We start from the raw sequence: 24,588 nt of genomic DNA, 5'->3' as shown, positions 1-24,588 counted from the left end.
CTAATGACTGTGCCTTATCAAGCGAAAAGAATGGCGGAGCGTCATTTAACAGGTGAACAGATGAATGTAACCTGGTGCTTACTGGTCCACGGCCCAGCTGCGGAACAGACCCAGAGGCCCTGGATGACTCAAAACTCCAAACCATGTTGAAGTCTTGTGACCTTTTATGTTAACCTGTGTTTTGTGTGTAACCCATGTAACCTGAGCTCTTGTGATCTGATTGATTGTAGTTTGAGTATTCGAGTGTGACTGACCACGGTTGGTTAATGGCCGTGGTACGTGCGTGCGTGTTTACCGGTGAGGTCAAACAGGCTTGCTCTCTGGAAGAGGCCTCAGTACAGAGTAAAGATTTATGGAGCTACCTCTGCCCATCCTCCTGTTGAACTTGTCTTGGATTACCCTCCTCCTGCCGTGCATGACTGGTGCCTTTGTCCACAACAGACATGCTTCATATTAAATCTGGTATTCCACTTCTTCAACTGTCACTGATCCACTTATATAATTCTCTACAAAGCTCATTTCCGTCTAGCATGACTTCTACTCCCTATCTTATTTAACCCTTTCTCGCCTGGCTGCTAAGCTTTGTGATGATTTATTGAGTCTCTTTACATAGACTGAAGATAGAGCGAGAACATTCCTCCCTTTATAATGTCAACTATATAATGTATACCAAATTAAATAGTTTTGAAGCCCAGAAACCTAATCCTCTATCATGGAGAACAAGACTCACCCACTAATGTCATTTCAATATGTTTCTGTCAATGAGCCCAGACTCCTTTTGGCTGCGTGTATGCTTCATGCACAGAGAAAACATTATTAGAGTTTTCCTCTGGATTATCACATGTAAATATAATACAGTTGTACTTACGCTTATAAGGTATGTACAAGGTAATACTTAAATGCTGTCAGTTACTCTTACCTTATAAATATGGAAAGGGAATGAACTTTTAATTTGAGCCCTGTGTTGTCTTGCCAGCTGAAGAGTATTGGAAAGACACGCATCACAGTTAAAGCTGTGTTCAGTGCTGCCTTCTCCGCTGTAATGTCCTGGAAGATGGCTGTCAGGAGCTTAGAGTGAATTCTGGGACTGTGTTTGTTCAGGGGTCAAGGTCGGGAGCCTCCAAGACTCCAAAGCTGGAAGAGGAGAAGGAAAAGTCTCACCTCATTGGGTGAAACTTCACACTCTGTCTCCAGGCCATTGCACGGCCGGGGGCCACCGTCGAGGCTCAGGCACAACAGCTCCATTCGTCACATTAACGTACCAGTGAGGAATAACGCTGACGTGCGTCCGTCTGAATGTTTTACTGCCCTCGATGAGTCTAATCTGCAGCGGGCCAGATTCAACAGTGATACATGAAAGTAGCTTTGTCTAGTTGTGCTTACATCACAACATTATTTGGCAGCGTGCAGCGAACAAGCTCAAATGCACTCACGCTCTAAACACGTCGTTGTACGCATATAACACACACAGTTGGTTATCAGTAAGGTGAGAACTAAGTAATACGTCAAACTGACTACCTCACATCAACTTGCAAAATCTCCATACTGTATCAGTCGTTAGAGATCCTCCTTCTTACATGTTTTCATGTTTCAGGAATGTTCGGTCTTTGTCGAATAGTCCCCACAATTTAAGTATGAGCGCTCACCCCCACAGTCACTCCAGACACTCTCATTATTTGAAGCCTAAATATGAAATTACATCATGCTTGCAAAATTGAAAAAAAGCAGGTATAAAAATACCAGCGCTCTTTCCCTTCCCCCCCTCCTGCAGAGATCAAATGAGCCCATGAGGGAGAATAAAAAATGACGGCCTTCCTGAAACAGGCCAAACACTCAGGATTTCAGTCGTGCTACGTCATGAGTCAGCAACGGGTCACCCACTAAGAATTCATACCCAGTCTGTTTCACACGATGTAGTAGGAAGGGCTACTGGTTAGCTGGTATGGTGACTACTTTCTGCCAAGAACACAGACCATGTTTATAGACATTGGAAATCTGAATCACTTTGCCTTTCCTCATGATGATGATCATGAAATAAGATCTAAGACCCTGGTATAAGTTATCCGAGTGCTAGAATCGCTTGGTGTGAGCAAACCCTTGCATGGTGTCTTTTTTTTTTACAATCTAAAATTGTATAAAATTAAATGACACACTAATACGAATACTTAAATGTTGAAAACTAACTTTTATCTTTAATGTATGAATGTCAGAGATCACTTCAACTTCATCTTCTCCACTAACAGTAATGAGTTATTAGATAGTTTGTGCTGTAATGTGTTTGGCATTACACACATGTACAGACAAGCAAAGGAGAGACAGTATCATTTGACATTATAATTTGTTTTCTTATGTGATTTTATGACTGTAATTTATCCCTAAAACATGTTTTTTTTGTTTTAACGTTTTAGAATATTTTTCATTCTCATCGAGACTTTTGGAATCCAAAAACTGACAATGACAACATTGTGTATTAGGGACTTGGACCTAGAGTACATTTACTAAGTTACCCTACTTTAGTACATTTTTCATGTGTCCGTACTTAATTTTTTAGTACTTTAATACAAAGTACTTTTTTTAACATATATCAGCAAATATCTATACTTTCTACTCAACTACATCCTGCAGCAGCAGCATCACTGGTGAAGATTTTGAGGATTTAGGACTTTTGATACTACCTCATTTATCAATAACGTTATTAAAGTTAATGTGATATTTAAACTTTTACCTGATATTGTTTTTCTCTATTATTTATACCTTTACAAAAGTAAAATGTTGGTGGACGTCCTAACAAAACTAAATTAAACTAAACTCTAATATTTGAGTGATTTGTAATTTTTGGGCTTTAGAAGAATTAATTTATTCAGTGTTTGGTGAAGCCCTTTGTATCCTTGTAGTGAAAGAGTTTAAGAGTTTGATTAGAACTGTCCGGTTCTGTCCCGAGGGAAATAAAATAGGACAATTTAGGAAATATTAAGATTTGTTTGCAAAATAAATACATGAACTAGTTTACATGTATGTCATTTAATCTGTGTTTGATTCAAACAAGTATCATACTTTGTACTTAACAACAAATTCCGTCATCAACTCAAGGAATGTCGACTCCTCATGATGTTGAAGACGCTTTGTGTAGATTTCACAGAATTCTTCAGCAGCCTCTCATCTTCCAAACGTTTCCTCTGTGGTTTTGTGCATTGGGTTGAAACCAAAAGTCCAAGGCTGCTCTCTGCAACTGCCCTTTCCTCTTCATTCAACCCCAAGTCAAGTTTTGAAATGGCGGTAGGGTAATGACACAGAAGAGCATCAGACAAAAATGCCTAAAATAGCTTGCTGAGCACGCCACAATTGGAGATAGATTTTCTCTGTCTGCTCTGCAGTGCACTGAAATAGTGAGAAATCAGTCATCAGACACCCGCAGCGTGTTTGGTGTTGTGCACAACCAGACCTCACACCATCACTACTGTTTAGAAATGCTCTCTTTAGCAAGAAACCCACACACACACATTCTTTTACTTCTATAGTGAGGGCACTCATCGGCATGTATCTGCCAGCCCCTTAACCTATCACCATCACAACTAAATTACTAATCCTAAACCTTACCTATATCTAATTCTATCCCTTACCTTAAAAGCAAGTCTTAACCCTCAAACAGGCATTTGAAAAAGTGAGGACCAGAAATGTCCTCTCTTCAAAATGTCTTAACTCCGTAAGGTCTATGCTCAAAATTGTCCTCACAAATATATAATTACACACTCACACACACACACACACACACACACACACACACACACACACACACACACACACACACACACACACACACACACACACACACACACACACGGGTCGGACATTGACTGCCTATTCCTTCATGCCAACAGCAAATCTTAACCCAAAACTATAGCCTCCTGAAGAAGTAAAGGAAGGCCGAAATGACCTCAGACTGCAAAAATGCACAAAGTGGTTCCCACAAGGATACAACTCACGCACACCAACCCAATACCATAGATGCATCATTATATACAGAGCACTGCATAAAACATTGTGTGCGAGGAGCGTGAGGACATTTTGAAGAATACCAGGCCTTCAGTGCCATAAGACTCTCCGGCCGAGACAAATTGCGGCTGACCACAGAGCGCCGCGCCCAGCGCCCAACCATGAGGAATGTCTCTTTCACTGGCCGTGCAGAAAGCTGGCATCAGCTCAGCAGGAACTCATTAGCCTGAGAGAGCTGAGACGGAGGTGAGGAGGTGCATCACCTGCTTAGACTGGCAGCTGCATCAAAGCACTGCCCATGGGAAATTAACACTTAATGGAAATCAGGCGTTCAACCTTTGCAGGAGAATAAAAGAAACATGCATGCACACACATCGGCATACCAATAACAGCTCTCAAGGGCAGATTGTTAGGGTGGAAGCCATTAACTTTCCAGAGGAGCATATAAAAAACATGCATACAGTACGTCTGTGATGTGTGTAACCACGAGACGCACAGAAAAGATCACACACAGCATATAGTCACGTCCAGCTGACACACTGCTTTAATTTACAAGCAGCTCAGTGGGAACGAATTTTAGACATGAGTGTGAACAACATACAAACATGTTTGAGCATGTGGTTACTGTTGTAGGAAGGATGCAGATTTGGGAAAAGGATGAAAAGGTCTTGAAATACACCAACAAATTCATCAGTGTTGATTTTACAGTTACGCAAAGCAGAGGGATGTGATCGTCAGGAACCTCTACATTCACTTATACTTTATATTCATCTCACACAACTAACAGTCCAACAGAAAAAACACAGAGTTTTATCTCCAACTTATATTACATCTGCTAAACTATCTTTGCAACTGTACATATCTCTACACATATTTTTTTCTCCAGAAGAAGCTTCTCGGGAAATACAATTATATTTTGTGTAATAGATTATTTGCTGCCCTCTAGTGTCCACAGCAAGTAGTCACTTTTTTTCAAACAGCACACAAACAATTCTGCAACCAGTCCCAATATCCTTCCATGTCATTCTGCAACTAGAATGTCAATCACTAGGGCACATAACCAAAAATTCCCCTCATGAAACCACATTTAAATTCACTTGATCTGGATTTCTATTTTTGGGAGCAGTGGAACAAAAGTCAGTATGTGTTTTAATCTATATCTATACTGTTATGGACCAAGAGTCTAAAATAAAGTTTAACTGACCAACTTACTTATTTGGATCATAAATATCAGTCCCCTCAATTTCATAAAAAAACATCATCAAATAAACTTTGGAAAACTCCCTATCCCACAATGTTGAGTGAAACAAAACAGATCGGCCCTAATCTCGTTCCCTACCAAAATAAACAGGTTCTTCCCTGACTTGTACCACATCCTTACACCAAGATTCATGGATAACTGTCCAGTGGTTTTTTGCCTTATCCACCTCAGCACCGAGGTAACAACTGAATTCACCTTTCAACTTTTACAGACACTTGTAAACTATACGTAGATAATAAAATTACAAGGAGAAGTGCATTGTTCTGCACTTTCATTTTCCACATCACTCCTCTCAGCTGTCTGTTCGTTTTCTCTGATACAGGTCATGTAGTGCCCGCGGCTCCACACCTTCCTCTTCCCTAAGAAGGTGTGGGGAGATGTTGAGCCTGGTGAGCAAAACGCCTTGTCATTGCATTGCCTGCATTCCTGTGCCTGGCTCCTGTTTGCCTGAAGACTATTTATACAGCTACAGAAGAGGCCCCTCACAGCCCACTGGGGAGATACACGTCCTGGGTCGCTGCCTTTATGTCCTCTTATTACACAAACACCTAAAAATGCAGCGCGTGGTCGAAACGCACTGAAACTGAAACTCTCTCGCTCCGCAGGAGGCTGGAGTATAATAAACAGAGTGAGGACTTGTTAAACGCACATTATTTCAAATGCTGGGCAAGATCATAAGGTTTCACAAGGTAATTCTGACATAAAGGGAAACATATGCACAATGTAAAAGTGTATCCTTTGGCAAATTAGTTTCACTATAATAAGGATTCAATGCAGTGTGGAAGGAGTAGGTTTTCAGTTAATTTTAGCGTTAAGCAGTAATTTAAAGCAGCTATTCTGAGTATAAAGGTTTAACCATTACCTCCACCAAGGAGTTTATGTTTTCACCCCTGTCTGTTTGTTTATTTGTTAGTGTGCAAGATTACACAAAGTCAACTGGACAGACTTCCACGAAACTTAGTGTAAGGATGTGCTATGGGTCACGGAAGAAGCTAATAGATATTGGTGCAGATCAAGATCAGGGAGTAGATCACCTCCTCAACATTTCATCATTCTCCAAGAAAATAATTCATTCTTCAGTCTTTATGAAAAAAATCAGTGTGTGAGATTTGGCGCCTGAATGAATTTAAAGGGACTGACTGAGTCGATGTTTTTTTAAAAGTGAAACTGAAATTCAGCCTGTAATGTTGCAAGAGGAGAAAAAGAAAACACACAGTGCAGAGAGGCCATCCTCATAACACTGAAGTCATCACAACCAAATAGAGTAGATAAATACTTGTTCAGGTATGTCTCTATAGTAAACAGCAAACAACTCCACTGATCTGTGAGGCCAACATATCTAGAAACAAGAGAGGAGTGTATTTTTAGTTTGCTGATGAACCGGTGCAAATAACCAGGGAGAGGGGGTGATATCCTCTCCACAGGAATAACAGTTCATCCAGGTATAATTTCGACAACTGGCTCAGGTACCAATAGATACATTTGCGTACACAGAGTGGAATCCCCCCACAAGTCAAAACCAGTTGCTCTGCTTGTCAACACATGGGTTTCTCTCACCCCCGGCTGCCGCGCACCTCACTCTCCTTATCGCCGATGGCCAGACCAGAGAGGCTGGATCCTGACGCTGGGTCTGCTCAGCATCACTGACACTGTGATATAAAGGGCTGTTCTTATGGTGTAGGTCAGTGTGTTCGTGGGTCAGGTTCATTTTACATCTTGGACTCAAACTAGACCTGGAGAATCACTTTTCTTCAACGTTTATTTCAGCTTAAATACGAGAGGACATTTTTTTCACTAACCCCACTACAAACTTGTTATGACAACAGTTTTGGTGTAATATAGTTTTGAGATCTGATTGCCCAGGTTTTCAATATTCTATTTAATGCAATGGCAATAAGGGGAATTTAGTTTGTTGTTTAACAGCAGTCGCAATTTAATTTTTAATTTAAAACATTCAGCAGCATTGTCTCTGCATAGTCTGTTCTCAACACAACTTTTAACCAAACACAAAGTCCCATTAAACATTAATATAATTGTGATAAGTGGATCACCCAGGGTAGCAGGAGTGCATATATTAGAAAGATAAGATCATGCCAATTTTTAACTGACTTTGTTCAATACTGTAAGGACCACAAGTAAAATTCCATACAGTTCCATTGTATCGGTGGCAACATAAATCTGAGACACATATCTCAAAACCATGACTAACTAGAATGACACTCCAATGCCACAATGCCCTCACCTCCGCCAAGTGTGGTCGAAGCATTGAATTTAAAAGAATTCCACTGCAGCCACTTGTTTTTAAATGTCATCTGTGTGTTAATAATGTTTGTAGAAATCTTTTTAGTTCTGTTCTGTAATTATATGTTCATCTTTATGTGATTATTGTTAATATTTTCATTAAAACAAGTCTGACAAAGCTCAAATGTGATGGTTAAACAATTATTCCTGGTCTGTCTCTAAATTATACACAATCATAAATGTCAGTTCCCTTAAACATGTCTGAACAAACTGAAGTAGTGTCCATGCTTTTCAGTATCAAAGAGATGGAGCCAGGACTGCTGAACACATCATAAACAAATTAACAGCAAAGAGAGAGAGCTGCTCTACACAGTGTCCCACCTTCATCTGACCAGCAGTGTGAACAACTCATCAACAACTGTCAAAACTATAAAAAAAAACTACAGGGATCCTGCATTCACACATTTTTGTTGTGTGTGAACTGCTGCTGTCACATCAACAAAAGCAGAATTTAGTTTGAGAAAATTCTACCAGATCAGATCCTGGTCAAAGCAAATGATGTTCTCAACCACCTGAATACAAGACATGAGAAAATGAATAAGGAAACAATTCCCTCATATTCTTGATGTGGTGAAAATCTCTATCATTAATCGCTTAATGTACTGACTTATAAGTCAGAAGAGAAAAAAAAGCCAATAATCAATTAATGAATCAACTAAGACATTTGCAATCACTAAAGAACTAATAGATAAATTATACAAACTATATTAAATAATTTGAAAGAATAATCAATTATATGTATTTTGATAAATAAATAAGCTATTAAGTATAGTTTCATATGATCTATTTCCCCCACGGTTTATTTTCTATATTTTCACTGTCAATCATTTCACCTCAACCAACTGGAATACTGGCTTAAATATGAATTAGATAAAAAAGCATTTTCCACTGCAATGGTCACTGGAACAGCCACAAAATGCATTTTTATAAGACCTGTATATTACTTTCTGAATTTCTTTCCCTGTAAATAATGGAACACAAAAAATATAAAGGTGTATTACTCATGTAATAATATTGAAATGAATATCTACTCAACTCTCTCTCTGTAGTGATTTAACTATGTTGTTTTTCACAAAAACTGTTACAAAAGCAAACAGCAGATGTCAAATCTCACATTGTTCACATCAAATTCATACAAATCGGGTCAAATTTACCTGATGAGAGGGAGTGGGTTTCCAGTCACTCGACATTCCAGACGGATGGGGCTTCCTTCTGCCACCTCCTGACTCTTCAGCTTCTGGAGGAATTGAGGAGGGGACAGGGGTCCGGTTGTGGTTGGAGCTCCAGAGTGCTGGTACCCTACTGCAGCTGTGACTCCCACCGGCCCCCCAGGCTGGGGACCCGTGTCTGTCTGGTTGCACTGTGTCTGCTCTTGCTGGACAGGAGGCAGAGACGGAGCAGAGACGGAGCCCTGGGGGACTGGCCCCTGGCTCCTGGGAGACAGATAGCCACTGTCAGGAGAGGAGGAGTCGTCCTCTATCTGCTGCTCCAGGTGAGCAGAACCTTTAAAAATGGACGACAGCTCCTCAATGAACGTTGCGGCTCGGCTACAGAACTCTGTGGCTGAAGAAACACGATCGTTCAGCTCCAGGTCTGCATGAACAAGCCTGGGTTTATCCTGCTTATAAAGTGTTTGGAGGGGTTTGTGGCGGCCAACCTTCTGAGCAGAGGACGGAGCCTCACTGGACACCTGTACAGGTTTGCTGAGGACAGTGTTCTGGTTAGAGGAGACTCTACCTGCTCCGTTGTCATCTGGGGCGGGGGGTTTGGTCTGGTGTTGTACGTTTGAGCTGGTGGTGAGGTTTTCAGTGGTCTGGGTGTTCACAGCAGGGGGGGGCATTGGTTGGAGAGCCTGCTCCTGGGGTGTGGGCTTAGAGGCGCCTGGATCTTCACATGCACATGGGTCACCAAAGGCCTCCCGGGCCAGGTCCAGACTATGATTAATCTCTTCTGCACTTAAGAAGGCAGTGAGATCTGCAAAGTCCCCGTCTCCAGAATCCTGCTCTGCCACAGGGTCCAGGTAGAGCTCCCCATCGGAGGATGCCTCAGAAAACACACCTCCATCACCCTCCAATGCCCCGCCTGCTGCTGAGTCTTTTAGCAGCAGAGCGAAGGGGAGTGGATGGTTCCAACTCCCGTCCTGCATCCTGAAATACACATCAACTTTCATCAGCCTCCAAAATGACACATGTTTACACTGTGGACGATCACTCTCCCTCGAGCAGCCAGAGCTGGCAGGATGAGTCAGACACAGTTGGTCGGTATTAGCAAAGGCCTTTACTGAGGTCATAGTCAACATGACTGGCATTACTCGCTCTGTCTGTGTGAGGACATTTTAACCCATCACTCTGCTGAATCTTTCCTTTATTAGATTAATTACAGGATTAATGGATAAAGCCTCTGAATGTTTTTTAAATCCTTTTTTCAAATAATAAGTGGTAAATAATGGATGCATGGATGACTGATTATTTTTTAGCATGAACAGAAGTACTGCTTTGTACCAAAGGAGAGAAACAGTCAGTGAACTGATGTTGCAAGGCCCATTAACATAATAAATACTAGAATCTCAAACAGCTGAACGCATACCTCCGTAAAGGCTCAACAGTCCCATTACCCTCAACACTGATGGAAACTTACCCTCCATGAAGGAGGTAATGGATCAAATATAAATCTAACTACATATGTTTTGATTAATTCTTAGAAAGAATAAATCCCTGTACAAATATAGCCTTGCTTTTTTGTAAACAGGGGAGGAGGGGCTTCACATTCATAACACTTGATGCTATTAACATGTAAGTGTCTCACATTTTAAATCAGCTGTAATATAGGTCACAAGTGTTTGTGATCTCTGAAGTCTTGACACTACAAACTATTGGTGCCGATACACACTCGGCGCCTCATGGTGTCCTGAAGACCAGCTGTTGTTATTTTTAATCTCCTGGGCTATGTTTCACAGCAGCACTGCAACCCCACCCACCCTCAGCCCGGTACACAACCCCTTCAAACTCGGTCCCTACGTTCGAACACACTCACAGGTAAGACTGGACGTGCAAAAGCGTTCACTGACAGTAACTGGGTTCAAGCATTAAACCCAGACAATGTCCCTCAGACATCTCATTGTCTAAAGAGAACATGCACGACGGCACCAAGCTGATTAAATATGAATGTGGAAAAATTGAGACTGATTGACAAAATGTTAATGACTGTCAGCGCTGTTACAGTTTCCACTACTTCATATCATGTCCTTGATTTACTAAACCTTCAAATATTTAATATAAACAGACATTTAATTGAGAATGAATCAAACGTGTACTTAAAAACATGACAGCTTCAAAGCTTCACACAATGTTATGGCTGATATAGCCTATATGAAGACTATGATTTAAAATGGCTGTCAGGTTACATGAGATTCTAAGTCATATTTTTGCTAATGAATTTGGCAACAGACTATAGAAAGCAGCTGAGAGTATCAACAAGAAGAAATGGAACACTTACCTTAAACTGGGCTTTTTGTCCAAAATCTCTCTGGGTTTTGTGGTTCCAGGTTTATCGTGTTTATTTAGTAAGAATGAGCCAAAAAAGAAGCTTCTCTTCCTAGAAGAGCAGCCTTATTGGTCAGACTGTCGGCAGGACCTCTCAGGTTCAGGGTCCAATTGCGTACTGTCTCTGCAGTGGCCTGCTGTCCCATCTGTCCCGGTCCCTATCTGCTCACTGTGTGGGGCTATATTTGGCCCCTGGCTCAGGTTTCACAGCCAGAATACTGGCAGGAGGAGAGAGAGTGGTGTGGTAGTCCAGGGGAACAGACGGTAGCAGTGACATTTTTCACATAAGCAGGATTTAATGAAACACAATAAACAAGGTGTAATATTTGACACCATACACCATTAATATGCACCAATTAACCAGCAGAATTGTTGATGTAACAAAACACAACCCTCAGTGTGCATCTGCCTCACGTTAGGGTAATAAAGACACTAAACATCCATCTGAATAAGTCAATTATTGGCTGGTTAAGGTTCGCCCAGTGAAGACGTCTAATATGACACAGTGACGTGACGGGAGCTTGTCAGTGTCACTAGCTGAGTTGACCCGTGACCCCGGACCACCCACATGTCTGTTCTACCTGTCTAATAACTAGAGCTGAGATGAAGGTTCAGCTGTGGGTTTGTCCAGGTCAATGCCTCCTGTCTAGACGGAGCATGTAAAAGTTTGAATAAGTGCTTTTCTCTGCCCAGACAACAAATATTATTTAGAATCAAATAAAGATGGTTTAGTATTAGGTCAAAATAATGGAAAGCCAAAGGGGCCATATACCACCTTCATTTTAATGATTTAAATTGAAATGCCTCTTTTTACAGCCTTCAAATCCAGAAGTCGCTTTCTCCTATCTCACACTCCTTCACACCCACTAATATCAAACATGGTGTAGGCCAGCCAATAAGTGGAGATGGTCGGTTGGACGACTTTGGTTTCTCCTTTTCCATCCAATTATTTGGATATTGTTTTAGAATATCTGCCTGTCATTTTAAGTTTAAATTGCTACTGAGTCTGGCTCCATTATTGTTGCGACTATTTATTAATTTTGAAAGATGAATGTGTGTGTCGCACTGTATATTTGTTCTGTATTGTCAGATCTGAAAAAAAAATTGTTGATTCAAAAATCAACCCACTTAGAAAGAAAACTTTGTTGTAATTTAATGTAATTTATACATCCCTGCCAGTGTGCATCTGTACACGATCACTATTACGTACTTGATCTATTAAGTCCTTAAAATGTTCCTTACCTCTTGTGCCTCACCAGAGTGTTGTAATCAGTGTAAAAACAGAGGCGATAGATGGCCCACTTGGCTTTCCAGAGTCAGACAGGCACAAACAGTCGAAGACCCACACAGCCTCGCATGGTCTATTTCTAGGCAATCACATTTTGTGCTCTCAGAGTTATTCTGGTTCTTCATCATCAAACTATAGATTACAGCTGAGTGCCAGAGACAAGTTTGGAAGGAATTTCCACTGTAATACCTGTCTACTGTACATTCACTCACACACACACACACACACACACACACACACACACACACACACACTCACACACACACACACATAAACAAACACACATTAAAATCATACTCACTTGTCTTCTTACCCCAATTAGCATGAACTATAGTGTAAATGATTCTTAACTTTATTATTCAGTGGCGACTCTCTGTTTGTGGTTCATGTAAAAATAGGGGTGGAACATTTCCAGCACGTTTATATCACATATGCACACCACAGCTCTATTCCTTAGTGTTTAAATATATTGCAGTATTTCTCAGAGTTTCCTCTCATGATAAACCCATATTAACATGATGGGGAGAAGACATTATCCTGACACACAGTGGAGAAATAGAAAACATCCTAGAGATTATTATTTTAGTGGAGAATCACCAAGGCCATGAAGCTGGGTTTTATGTTTCATATTAACAGTAATTTAGCAAACACCAGTATCACTGCACAGACCCTCTTTCATGGAATATTGAGTCTGCAGCATTTATGTTCTTTACTGTTAGCAAAAACACTTCAGTGCAAAAGTAGGTACTCTACTTTAAATGTTATTATCACTGGTTTAACCAGTATTTTGGTTTGTTTGCTCATGATCATGCCAACAGAGTCATTAAGGTCAAGGATTTTTTGTCCTCGAAGGAGAACATTTTCTTGGATTTAGATAAACACACAGCACAAATCACAAGCTAACTAAAACAATCACATTATCACATTATACCCTGTATGATTTACATCCAGCATTGACAGTCTGATGCACCAAATGTACCCATGCACTAACAAAGCATCTGTTCATTTTGAAGTTGGATTGTCTGCATTGCTGCTCTTTGAGTAGAGTGTGTGTTACCTTTAATGGTCACAATGAGGGTGTATCTTCATCTCTATTCGGAAAGACTATGGAGTTACAAAGTGAAAATACACCTTGTGTATCTCATCTCCCTGTGTATAAAGATGAACGACATGACGGCTCTCCAAAAGTGAAGCCAAAATATCTGGATCTCGATGTTAGTGGCTGGGAGGGGGACAGACATATTCTTAGTAAATGCAAAATTAAGGCTGATGACATTTTGGCTTTATTTTTGTAAAGTGAACGGAAGTGGAGAATTGTTGTCCATATCTATATATACTGTCAACAACTACAAACAATTAATGAATACAGGAAATATCAATATTTATATGATAAATGTATAAAACATTAAGTCAACCATTATAGTATAGTAGTGAATGTACTTACCGAGAGTATTTGAATGCTTTTGCATTAAAGCTAACTTGAAGAATGTACAGTTTTGCATTCCACAAACTTGTAGTAAACAGTCTTTTAGAATATAGAACAAGATGATGAATATCAGAGTGAGACTGATATGCCTGTGTTCAGGACCTCTCTGACTACCTACATACTGAATATCAAACACTTTTACTGCATATATTTGGAGATTTTTCAGAGTAAAGTCCAACATGTGTACAATGTGTACAATTTTTCAAAGTAAAGTCCAACATTTTCACTGTGGAATAGATAATTTCAGGAAACATCAAAGTACTGTAAAAACACTTTGCTCAACATGTGTACAGTCTCTCTCTGAACTTATTGAGCAACGTGTTTTTACAGTACTTTGAAGTATCCTGAAATGATCTATTCCACAGTGAAAATGTTGGACTTTACTTTGAAAAATCTCCAAATCTATACAGTAAATATGTTTGATATTCAGTACATTGATAGTTTGAGAGGTCCTGAACACAGGCATATCAGTCTCTCTGGAATTATTGATCAAAGTGTTTTTAAAGTAAAAACCTCCTTCATCCCTGAAAACCTCCTTCATCCCTCTCATTTGACTAACGTATTAAGGAGTTGCGTTTCCTCCTGCGAACAGATTTGTCCTCTCACGATTCCCGTTGCTCAGCAGTGATTGGTCGACGGTAAAAACATGGCGCCGTCCGCGTAATTGTGAAAACATCATGAAGAAAACCTAAATACTTTGCTGGACTTACCCGTGTGTGTTTGTCACCCTTTTATGTCCTTACAGCGTGTCGTGGTTATTATCTCTTTGGCAATGGCGTCCAGCTCCGTGAATGTAGCCGTTAGCTTCTCTCTACATTAGCTTCCTCGGTTTGCTAACCGAGCAGCTAACACTGGTACTGAGGCTCCTCATCTGACATCTCTACCCAGTAAGTGAGGAACAGTCCGGGAGCTTGGCTTTACAGCGCTGTGTTGTTTAGTTCGTTATACAGCTTGTATAAACACATTATACTTAAAACTGTTTTACTGGCTACTTGCATGTCTTCGTATTCCTGCAAGACAATGTGTGCAGCTTTTATCTGGGACCTGAGGGAGACAGCAAACTATTAGCTTGTACTTAAAGTGACATCAGGCTACTTCCCCTCTGGGATTTACTGTAATGTCATGATATTCGTCTGAAAGGTCGCATTACTACCGGTTATCGCCAGGATCATTGTATAATGTTTCAGTAATAGGGTTTGTCTCATATCACCCACCACAAGTCAATAGAGATGAAAGCAATAGTGTCCTCCGTCATCAGTTTTAACAAATTATGTTTTCATATGTGTTTGTCTGCAGGATTGAGCAGAACGCACTAAACAGATGTGCACTAAACTTGGTTGAGGGATGAGGCATTGTGCAGAGAGGAAAATAATAAATTTGATGTTGATCTGGTTAGAAAGTAGAATCAAGGACCTAACAAAATCACATTCCTAAACATTACGTAATTAAACATTTTCAACATTTTCTTCATTTTACCTGGAGTTTTAGTCTGGAGCATGATGTAAACATTTAGACACATTTATGGTCTAGACATGTCCAGAGTTTATACAATTTAGAGTGAAATTATTATTTTTCCCTGTCATTTTTGCATTAAACGTCCTAGCCTGATTTTTGCGAGGAGAGGTGTTGATTCATATTTCTCAAAAACCAGATAAATGATTTTGTCTGAAAAAGTCAGTCTAAAAGCCCAAAGTAATTTCAAGATTTATGTTGTCCAGACAATGGACTGGTTGTCAAAACATCTTGATTAATTCACTAATAGTTTCAGTCACAAGATAAACAAAAGTATTCAAAATGTCTGATGTACTACTCCGGTGTAAACTCACAAGCAAACGTACGTACATATCGACATATACTCCACAGCCCTGTCTTCCTCAGGCACCAACCACAGCGATACATGGTCACAGAAGATAATTTCTTAAAGTAAACTTTCTATGAACATGTAATAATTGAAACTGAAAGCTACTGTCTGTTATTCATGTGTTTATTGACACTTTTCACATTTTCCAGCTATCAATATGCCTGCCTTTCGCCAAGTGGGAGAGAAGCAGCTTCCTAACCCTGTTCTGTGTATGGCCTGGTCTCCCAGACGGGACCTGATTGCTCTGGCCAACACAACAGGAGAGGTAAAAAAAACAAAAACTTTCATTTTATTCTAAAATATTAATTTTAATGTTGAGTTTTATGGTTCTAATTTCATGGCTCCAATTTGTCCATAGTTGCTGCTGCATCGTTTGGCCAGTTTCCAGCGGGTTTGGAGTTTACCACCCAGTGAGCATACTGGGAAGGAGATCACTGCTCTCGCCTGGAGACCTGATGGCAAAAGTAAGGAATGACTACTTACATTGCCTCTTTTTGGATTGCTGATTGCTTTGATCTTGACATTGTTATACTTTGATCCTCTCGTATGCCTCCTCAGTATTGGCCTTCAGCCTCGGAGACACCAAGCAGGTGGTCCTGTGTGGTGTGGAGAAAGCAGAGATTCTACATGTGTTTCCGATGCAGAACCCTGTGACCTGCATGCACTGGATGGAGGTGACGGAGGAGAGCAGGTATGTGTTAAGGCACCGGGATCAAACTAGAGGAACAAAGGACTTTCAATTTTCAAGAATAATGTGAATTATTGGTCTTTTTTTATGTGTTTCAGTGTTCTCAGCTCCTTTTACAATTCAGAAGATGAATCTAAACTTTTTCTTCCCAAATTACCAGCACTCCCCAAGAGGTTACAGTAGCATTATTTACACGTCAGATTTTAATAAAGCAAATCGTGGGTTGACTAAATATAATGTTTAAACTTTTGTTTTGCTAGCTATAGCACAACATCAAAGATCTTCAGGTGAGACAGAATTTTGATAATATATCAATCCTATATTAGTTATGTAATGTATGTTTTGATTGTTTCTGAGTTGTTTGTTGATCTGTGTTACAGTGAAGAAAAGTCAGATGAAATAATGAATCTTCTGGGAGAAGTCAGGTACATTAAACTTAATATTTAATTAGCACACAAAATTTGTTTACCTTTTTAGCGTCTTATAATTATTTCACTTCTCCATTTTGTTTCTGTGCAGGCTGAATGTACTAGTTCTCGGGGGAGAAGATGGCTTCGTGGAGCTTTATGCCTATGGGATGTATAAGATTGCCACTTTAACTGGAGTAAGGCTCACTCATTCTTAAGAATTGTCTTTTACATCCTCTTAAAGTCTTGGATAAATTAGACTGATGAATTATTATTATATTATAATTAAATAATGTTAATATATTTCTCATCATAAAATTTAGCATTAAATGTCACTGTATTGTAGAATCCGTGCTAGTCTGAAAAACGGAAACATATGTTTCACAAACGTTTCACAATTCACAAAACAATTTTAATGGATAAAAGTTTTTAGATTATAATTCTGAAGCTGAAAACAGTGATGAATTGTACCTGTTAAATAAAAAAGTCTATATTAGATTTGAATCATATTTAAATTGTGTATTAAATCTTAAATTTGACTCATGCTTTAAAGGTATCTGGAAGGTGTCGCAGCCTGAGTCTGTCCAGTGATCTCAAGTCTCTCTCTGCCATCACAGAGGTCAGATCTGATGAGAACAACCCGACGATCTGCTACATTCAGGTAATATGCATCAAGTGTCTTCATTTTCCTTTTCCTGTAAACTGTATTTTTATCTTCTTCATGCCTTAATCTACGCGCTTGTCTGCCATTTTGTTTTACAATTGTCTTCCAGCTGGACACAGGGTTGTTGTCCGACTGTCTGCCTGAAGTCACCAGGATGGCGCGCAAGTTCACCCACATCTCCACGCTGCTTCAGTACCTGCATCTCTCACTCACATGTATGTGTGAAGCCTGGGAGGACATCCTTATGCAGATGGACCTTCGACTCACTAAGTTTGTCCAGGTCAGTACTCGTAGGTTGTTGATCAAATTGGTTAAACCTAAGAGAGATGCAACAATTTTTTTTCTATTTCCAAAGGAGAAAAACACAAGCACCCAGGTTCAAGATGAGTTTCTGGAGCTTTTGCTGTGGGGACAATCAAGGTGAGAAAAGATCAATTTCTACTGTTAGTATTTGTGTATTATGATGTCATGAATTATCTTGTAAATATCTGGTGGCACCATATCTTGGAATAATTCAACTCTAAAGCTAAAAAAGTTTTAGCTCTACGAAAAACTCATGCAACATTTGCGCTCTGTGTCCCTGTAGCCCAGAACTACAGGCTCTCCTCATGAACCAGCTGACTGTCAAGGTGAGAGAAAGAAATTGTGTACAATTCACTCATCTGGTGGAACATTCGTTTTCCTTCTAATGTTTGATTTAAATTTTTTTGAGAGGATTTCTGATGTGTCACAGATGCATTTGGTGGTAAAGCTGAAAGTCCCACCTCATTTGTTTATTTTTTTAATTTCCTTCTTAGGGCCTAAAGAAGCTTGGCCATTCCATCGAGTCCTCTTACTCCAGCATCCAGAAGCTAGTCATAAGCCACCTGCAGAGGTATTCTCAACTTTTCTCTCTCCTCAGTAGAAGCTCTGGATTTTTACTGATGCAAAGGTGGTTAAAAACTAATTTGATACCAATATATCAGCCGATGTATATATTATTAAAAGAAATTGGTAATTTCTGAGATGTCTTTATCAAACCCTTTTGACAAATAAGATTGAGGCTTTATAGTTCTCAGTAAATTTTAAATGCATATGAAATTATCAGAATTTATAGAAGTTAATTAGAATAAAAAAAACTAGACACTAGAAAATAACTACTTTGAAGTACGTAAATGAACATATTTTCTGAATCATTTGTTGTGTAAAATAAAAGTTGTTATATCGCCCAAAATATATGCAGGTGCCCATATGTCTGTGAAAGGCTCTTATGTCCTCAGTGCTGCTGCAGCCTGAGTGTCTCTCATGTAAACTCTTCCTCCCTTTCGTCACTGCAGTGGCTCTGAGGCTCTGTTGTATCACCTCAGTGAGGTGAAGGGCATGTCCCTATGGAAGCAGAAGTTTGAGCCCCTCGGTCTGGATTCAGCAGCTATAGAAGGTACCATTTCTCTAACCTGCACAATGAGGAGAAATTCAGCTTTTTACCATCCAGAGCCACATGTGTGTTTTGTGTTTTCAGGTGCGATCACGGCAGTGGGATCCTTCTCTCTGAAAGCCAACGAACTTCTGCAGTGAGTTAGAAGATTTCATAAACCCTTTTATTCTTATTCTTTTGATAATATTTATGTTATTTCAATGCTTACTGTATAATGACTGCTTTTATTACGTAATTCAGGGTGATTGACAAGAGTATGAAAAACTTCAAAGCCTTTTTTCGGTGGCTGTACGTAGGTAAGAAGTTTGTCTATAGAGTTTGACTTGTGGATTTTGATACAGAGACATATATCCTTGTGAGCATTCAATGTAATAGTTTGTAATAACCCATGTATTCCCTCTGAATTATTGTGTCTATGCTCAAACTGCTTTTGTTTCATTTTGTACACAGCTATGCTGAGAATGTGCGAGGAGCATGTACCACCAGAGCTTAACAAGGTGAGGACGTTTCCAAGAGAAAGATTTGTGATTTTTATTTTTTAACGTGTCGGTTTACATTTCTAACAAGTTGATTTATCCATTAGATGACTCAGAAGGACATCGCCTTCGTTGCTGACTTCCTGTCTGAGCATTTCAGTGAGGTGAGACCAGCATACAGCCCTATACAGACAATCAAATACATTTGTATTATATTTATAGCATTGTTTGTTGAGTTTGTTTTTTAGAATTGAGTTCAATTTCTCCCTGGTGTAACAGAATGAAGAACTGTTTGATCGCAAAGGAAAGTACTTCAATGTGGAACGAGTTGGTCAGGTAAGTGGTTTTTGTTTTGTGCTGTTTTGAGTATTTTTGAATGGAGCTGGCATCTTTAATTCCTGTATCTCTTTCATATGCACTTGTACAGTACCTGAAAGATGAGGATGAGGACCTTGTGTCTCCGCCCAACAACAAAGGAAACCAGTGGTTGAAGTTTTTGCAGGAGAGTACACACCTGAAAGGTATGTAAATAGTGAATTAACAATGTGTAATTTGATTCTACATTTTGGAACAAGGTAAAAGGATGTATATGGCAAAAATGCAACCCTCATGACTAACAGAGAACGTGTTTGACTTGTTTTGTTTAGAGAGCCCGTTGCTGTTCCCTTCATATCCACAAAAGTCTTTGCACTTTGTCAAGAGGATGATGGAGAATGTGATTGAACTGTGTTTACAGAAACCTGCTGTGAGTTTTCACTGATTCATATCTTTTTTTTCTAACCATCGGAATTAAGCACGTCGTTACAAAGGTCAAGGACGTGATACATTCATGGCCCAGTTAACTCTCCTCTTCATTATACTAGACGTATGAGCATTTAGGAGATCAGCTATGTTCAATCTCTGAGGGAATTTGAGGATCTAAAATGAGGCTTTAAGACAGACTTTGCAGCATTTTGTAAATCCTTTTGCCAGAACACAGCTTTTTGGTCAAGACCAGTAAATATAATGTTTTGGTAATTCTCTCTCATTGAATAAAACAGGACTGAACTTTCTTTTTGTGTTTCTGATGATTTACATGTATTCTTTAGAGGTGCTTAGTAAAAATGATTCTTTCAGTTTACATTTTGCTTTGTTCGTATCTAGGAAGTAATTGGGAAATCGGTAAAACAGGCTCTGCTTTTGCCGCTGTACACTGTCCCAGAGAGGTACGAACTATTATTTTGAAATTATTATTATTATAATTATTGAAAGTTTTTGTCAAGTTGTATTCACTTGTTCATGTCCTTTGTCTTTGTAGCTCAACCACCCCACGACTTTTTGAACTCCCCTCTTTGTACGTAAAACACAAACATCCTAGAGATTCACAATAATCTGAAACTGTAAAAGACCTCTTTGTATTCATGATTTTCTGTTGTTTTACAGATGGAACGACAAGAAGGCCAAAATGCATTATGTTGTCTTCAGCATGCCAGACATTTCACCCTGTAAGCTCTACCTGTTACGGAAAGGAACAGACCCAAACAGGTACATTTCTGACATTACATGTGTTTTTCTTTGTGTGTGTAATTTATCTGTTTTCAACGATACTTGTCTTCCTTCCGCAGACATATTCCCAATAGTGTCATGTCGATTGACCTTAGCCACCATCTTGACAGTGCGGATGATGATAACGCTGCCGCCCAGTGAGTTCCTCTCATGACGTTCTTACCATTCAATTTGTGAAACAGACCTAAACACCACCAAACTCCTCGACTGGTGAAAATGTTTCAGCCACAGTGTACTTTGATTTTCTTTTTAAAGGTCTCATTTTCTTTACAGGTGCCTAGATGCTCGTTTCTATGACGATGAAATGCTAACTGTAGTCTTGCAAGGAGCAGAAGGAGACAACAGTCGACGTTTCCTGGCTCAGCTGCCTCTTGCTTCCACGCTGAGCTGTGAGACCGAGTTCAGCTGGGAGCCGAACCTGAGGTGTGTGTGTGTCTGTGTGTTTGTTTGTATTTGTTCGTGTGTGTATGTTATAAGTGATATCTCCCTAAAGGCCGGCGCAAGCTTCTGCAACGGTGTCTACGGCTTTTCACGCAGCTGTGTCGTGGGACTCGTTTTAATTTATAGTTCCCTGAAGGGTTGCGCTTGATGCAAAGCAATTCACCGCCAGACCACTAGGCGGAGTAATGTTTTTTGTCGAAGTTCGTGTGGCACGAAGAAGAGCCGTTTATTTAGATCGCCACAGCGGCTCCTCATAGCCTTTTTCTGGCTGACAAATCCGCCAGTCAGTGACGGGTTATACTAGTGGTCATAGTTTCGGATCTCTTCTGCCAAACGCTCTTCTATTTGGTCCATATTCGTTCATCTAAATCTTCCGTGGTTTCCGCCAGTATTATGGGGCATGAAACCAGAAATGCAACTCCTGAAAGGATGTATTTAGCAGACCAATCACACCCTTGCGGACTTCGTGAGGCTTACGGAGCTTTGCCCTCTAGTTAGAAAAATTGGGCGACGCACGTAAGAAGGGATACGTGGGCACGTAAGGGGCCCGGAAGGGCGCTTGCGCTTCCGGGCCCGTGTAAACGCAGAAGCATGCGCCTGCCTTAACTCTCACCACTCTGAAAATACAATAATAAGTACATCTGTTGTTTCTCAGTTTAATAGAATACTCATTCATAATAATCAACAATAAACATAGAAAATATTGAAAAACGACCTGTCAACGTTAAATGTCCAGTAGTTTTTGTGTAATCCTGCTGACTAACAAACTAACAAACGCAGATGAAAACCTCCATGGAGGAGGTAATACAATGTTGCCCACTTGCTAAATATATAATCTAGCAGATGAACAGCAGAGACAAGGCCTACATTTTAAACATTGCTTATGTCACCTTTGTTGTCAGGTTGGATCAGCAGAGCAGTAACATCCCGTGCCAAGGCTTAGTGTCGGGGAATCAGTGGCGTGAACTGGAGAGCATGAAGGCTCAATTTGTAGCTGTCAATGGAATCCGCAAAGTAGCCTGTGTGGTAAGTCACATTTATATCTAGCACTTTCCAGTGTATTTTTAGTGCCTGCCCTGGGGATTATAATGTGGGATATTATGTGTGATGATTTGTACTTGGTTAGGGTTCAGCTGATCCATTTTTAATGCTCTCAAACTTCTGTGACAGCAGAGTCATGATGGTGAATGCATGTAGTGGACTGCTTTCATTTTTATAACATTTATTTCTTCTTTCCTGGCAGCTGAGTGCCAATCTGAGGCACATTCGTGTTTTTGAGATGGATGTAGAAGATGAGGATGAGGAGGGAGCCGACTCACAGAACGCCAGTGCCGACCAGAATGGATTGGAAACTACCATGAACAGCGAGGGGCAGGGAGAGGAGAGAGTGGAGGCTGAAGGTGAAGCCAAACAGGGTGGAGGAGATGGGCTTCAAAAACCTGAGGAACGTCTGGAGTCCGAAGAAGCCCTGGAACTCTCTTAAGACTGAGAGACCGGAAGGAGCAATATAACAATGGACTTGGCTCCATCTTTTGTTTTTGTTTGTTTTTTTGAAAAATATGTTTGTATTAGAAAATAAACAGGATTGTGTTTATATTTGTTGGATGGTTTATTATGGCTCAATGCTGGCGACAGGCAGTGGCAGACGGCGTTATGTTGTCAGAGTGTCAGTCCATCCCAGTCTTGTGAACAAGATATCTCAAGAACACCTTGAGAGTATGTATTCAAGAATGAACTGTTTAGAATTTGGTGTTCAAAGGGGACTGTTACCTAATAAACACGTTTGTTTGGTCTTGTGAATGGAACATCTCAGAAAAACTGTGAGGGAATTTCTTTAAATCTTATACAAAGGTTCAGTTGGACTCAGACAGTGAATAGAATTTAGTCGTCAAAGGTCGAGGAGATCTCATACACAGTACATTTTTAATGTATTGTACATTTTTAAACTGCACCAACACTGTTGCTAATAGTTAACTTGTACAATTTTAAATAATTATAATTGGATAATTAATGAATAAATAGAATAGATACATTAATGGATATTTTATTATAATTTGGTTGTGGTGTTTTGTAGCAAACATTAAATGCTGCAAGCAACATGGACCATCGCTCCTTCAGGGATGTCAGAAGTTGATGGAGATGCTGTGTCACTATCTTAGAAACACTATTCAGAACCTTTATGATCTTTAGATTCTGCATGAAGGAGCGGATTGTTGTATGAATGGATCATGCACATGTTGGTGGTGCACATTGATTCTACCATCTAAAATAATAATACTTTGGAGAACAAAATGCAGTATAACATTTAAACTAAGTGACAACTGAAAAGGCCCAAAAAATAAAAAAATACTTCAGAGCTACAGGGAACTAACAATATCAGAAATGGCAAGTCTACTTTAGTATATTATCTCTTTTCTCATTTAAAACAACTTATTACAAAACAGGATCCAGTTACTACATCACCATCTATCCTCGCACTAGTGTTGGCAGGACTGGGCTCAGGTGTCATGCACCTTAATGGAATGAGCTGCAACTTGCTAAAAGAGAACATATTACTCTGACTTTATCTTCTCTTCACTGACTTCCATTACATTTTTAAAATTGATTATAAGATTTTATTGCAGACTGATGAGGTTCTACCTGGACTTGAACCGTAGGATCTTTTGACACTCATGTGTCCAGTCGTAAACTGAGGTTCTCGAAGCGAGGGCCCAACCCAACAAACCACAGGTCACCAGACCTTTAGTGTCAGGCTCCCTGAGGAAATCCGTCTGGCAAACTCCTTATCACCTTTTAAATCTTAAAGACAAATTTGTATAGGTGTGCTTTCTCCTAGTTCTGATAGAACAGATCATTTTACAATGTTTTTATTTATCTTATATAGATCTCTTTTCTCATCTGTAGCATAGTTATTTATTTACATGTGCTCTAATGCTGTGTGTTCTTCAAATTGCATTTTTAACTTGTAAAGCACCCTGTTACCGTGTTTTCAAAGGTTCTATATAAATAAAGCTTATTATTATGTTATTAACAATTACATCATTGTTATATTATATTTCCTTCAGCTGCAGTCTGACATTCCCCTTAGCGAAATCAAACCTTTGTTATCTGAGGTTTTTCATGATGATTCAAGTCATAGTTGTGTTACTTTTATTTATACTCCTTGTGTTCATTTGCTGATTGTGAATGTCTCCTGGCCTCAGGTCTCTCGTGGAAAAAGA

At 39.7% G+C, this 24,588-nt stretch overlaps 2 protein-coding genes across 2 annotated transcripts in view; one reads left to right on the top strand and one right to left on the bottom strand.

The window, feature by feature from the left end:
- Positions 1-11,196, bottom strand: part of palld (palladin, cytoskeletal associated protein) — a 57,184-nt gene extending 45,988 nt beyond the window's left edge. The window contains exons 1-2 of the mRNA XM_061078370.1: positions 11,051-11,196; positions 8,710-9,702 (exon numbers count right to left, since the gene is read on the bottom strand). Of these exons, the coding sequence (XP_060934353.1) occupies positions 8,710-9,701 (992 nt within the window). The 5' untranslated portion in view covers position 9,702; positions 11,051-11,196. The remainder of the gene's footprint in view (positions 1-8,709; positions 9,703-11,050) is intronic.
- Positions 11,197-14,534: 3,338 nt separating this feature from the next.
- Positions 14,535-22,963, top strand: anapc4 (anaphase promoting complex subunit 4). Its single transcript, XM_061078274.1, has 28 exons — positions 14,535-14,758; positions 15,882-15,997; positions 16,091-16,196; positions 16,291-16,423; positions 16,519-16,593; positions 16,681-16,707; positions 16,801-16,845; positions 16,940-17,024; positions 17,381-17,488; positions 17,601-17,771; positions 17,847-17,911; positions 18,078-18,120; positions 18,289-18,365; positions 18,808-18,908; positions 18,990-19,041; positions 19,146-19,201; positions 19,356-19,402; positions 19,489-19,545; positions 19,661-19,717; positions 19,809-19,902; positions 20,029-20,126; positions 20,525-20,586; positions 20,679-20,714; positions 20,804-20,905; positions 20,986-21,063; positions 21,200-21,349; positions 22,270-22,393; positions 22,611-22,963. The coding sequence occupies exons 2-28, from the start codon at positions 15,890-15,892 to the stop codon at positions 22,848-22,850; spliced, it is 2,397 nt and encodes a 798-aa protein (XP_060934257.1). The 5' UTR covers positions 14,535-14,758; positions 15,882-15,889; the 3' UTR covers positions 22,851-22,963.
- The last annotated feature ends 1,625 nt before the right edge of the window (positions 22,964-24,588 follow it).

Source organism: Limanda limanda, chromosome 9 (genome assembly GCF_963576545.1).
Source record: "Limanda limanda chromosome 9, fLimLim1.1, whole genome shotgun sequence".
NCBI lineage: Eukaryota > Metazoa > Chordata > Actinopteri > Pleuronectiformes > Pleuronectidae > Limanda > Limanda limanda.
This window is presented reverse-complemented; position numbering and strand designations above follow the sequence as displayed.

Excerpts from the sequence above, each read along its gene's own strand:
- anapc4 (XM_061078274.1), top strand. The coding sequence starts at position 15,890 with ATGCCTGCCTTTCGCCAAGTGGGAGAGAAGCAGCTTCCTAACCCTGTT. Across the intron at positions 16,846-16,939 it reads AATCTTCTGGGAGAAGTCAG|GCTGAATGTACTAGTTCTCG; the intron begins GTACATTAAACT and ends GTTTCTGTGCAG. Across the intron at positions 20,127-20,524 it reads TGTGTTTACAGAAACCTGCT|GAAGTAATTGGGAAATCGGT; the intron begins GTGAGTTTTCAC and ends GTTCGTATCTAG.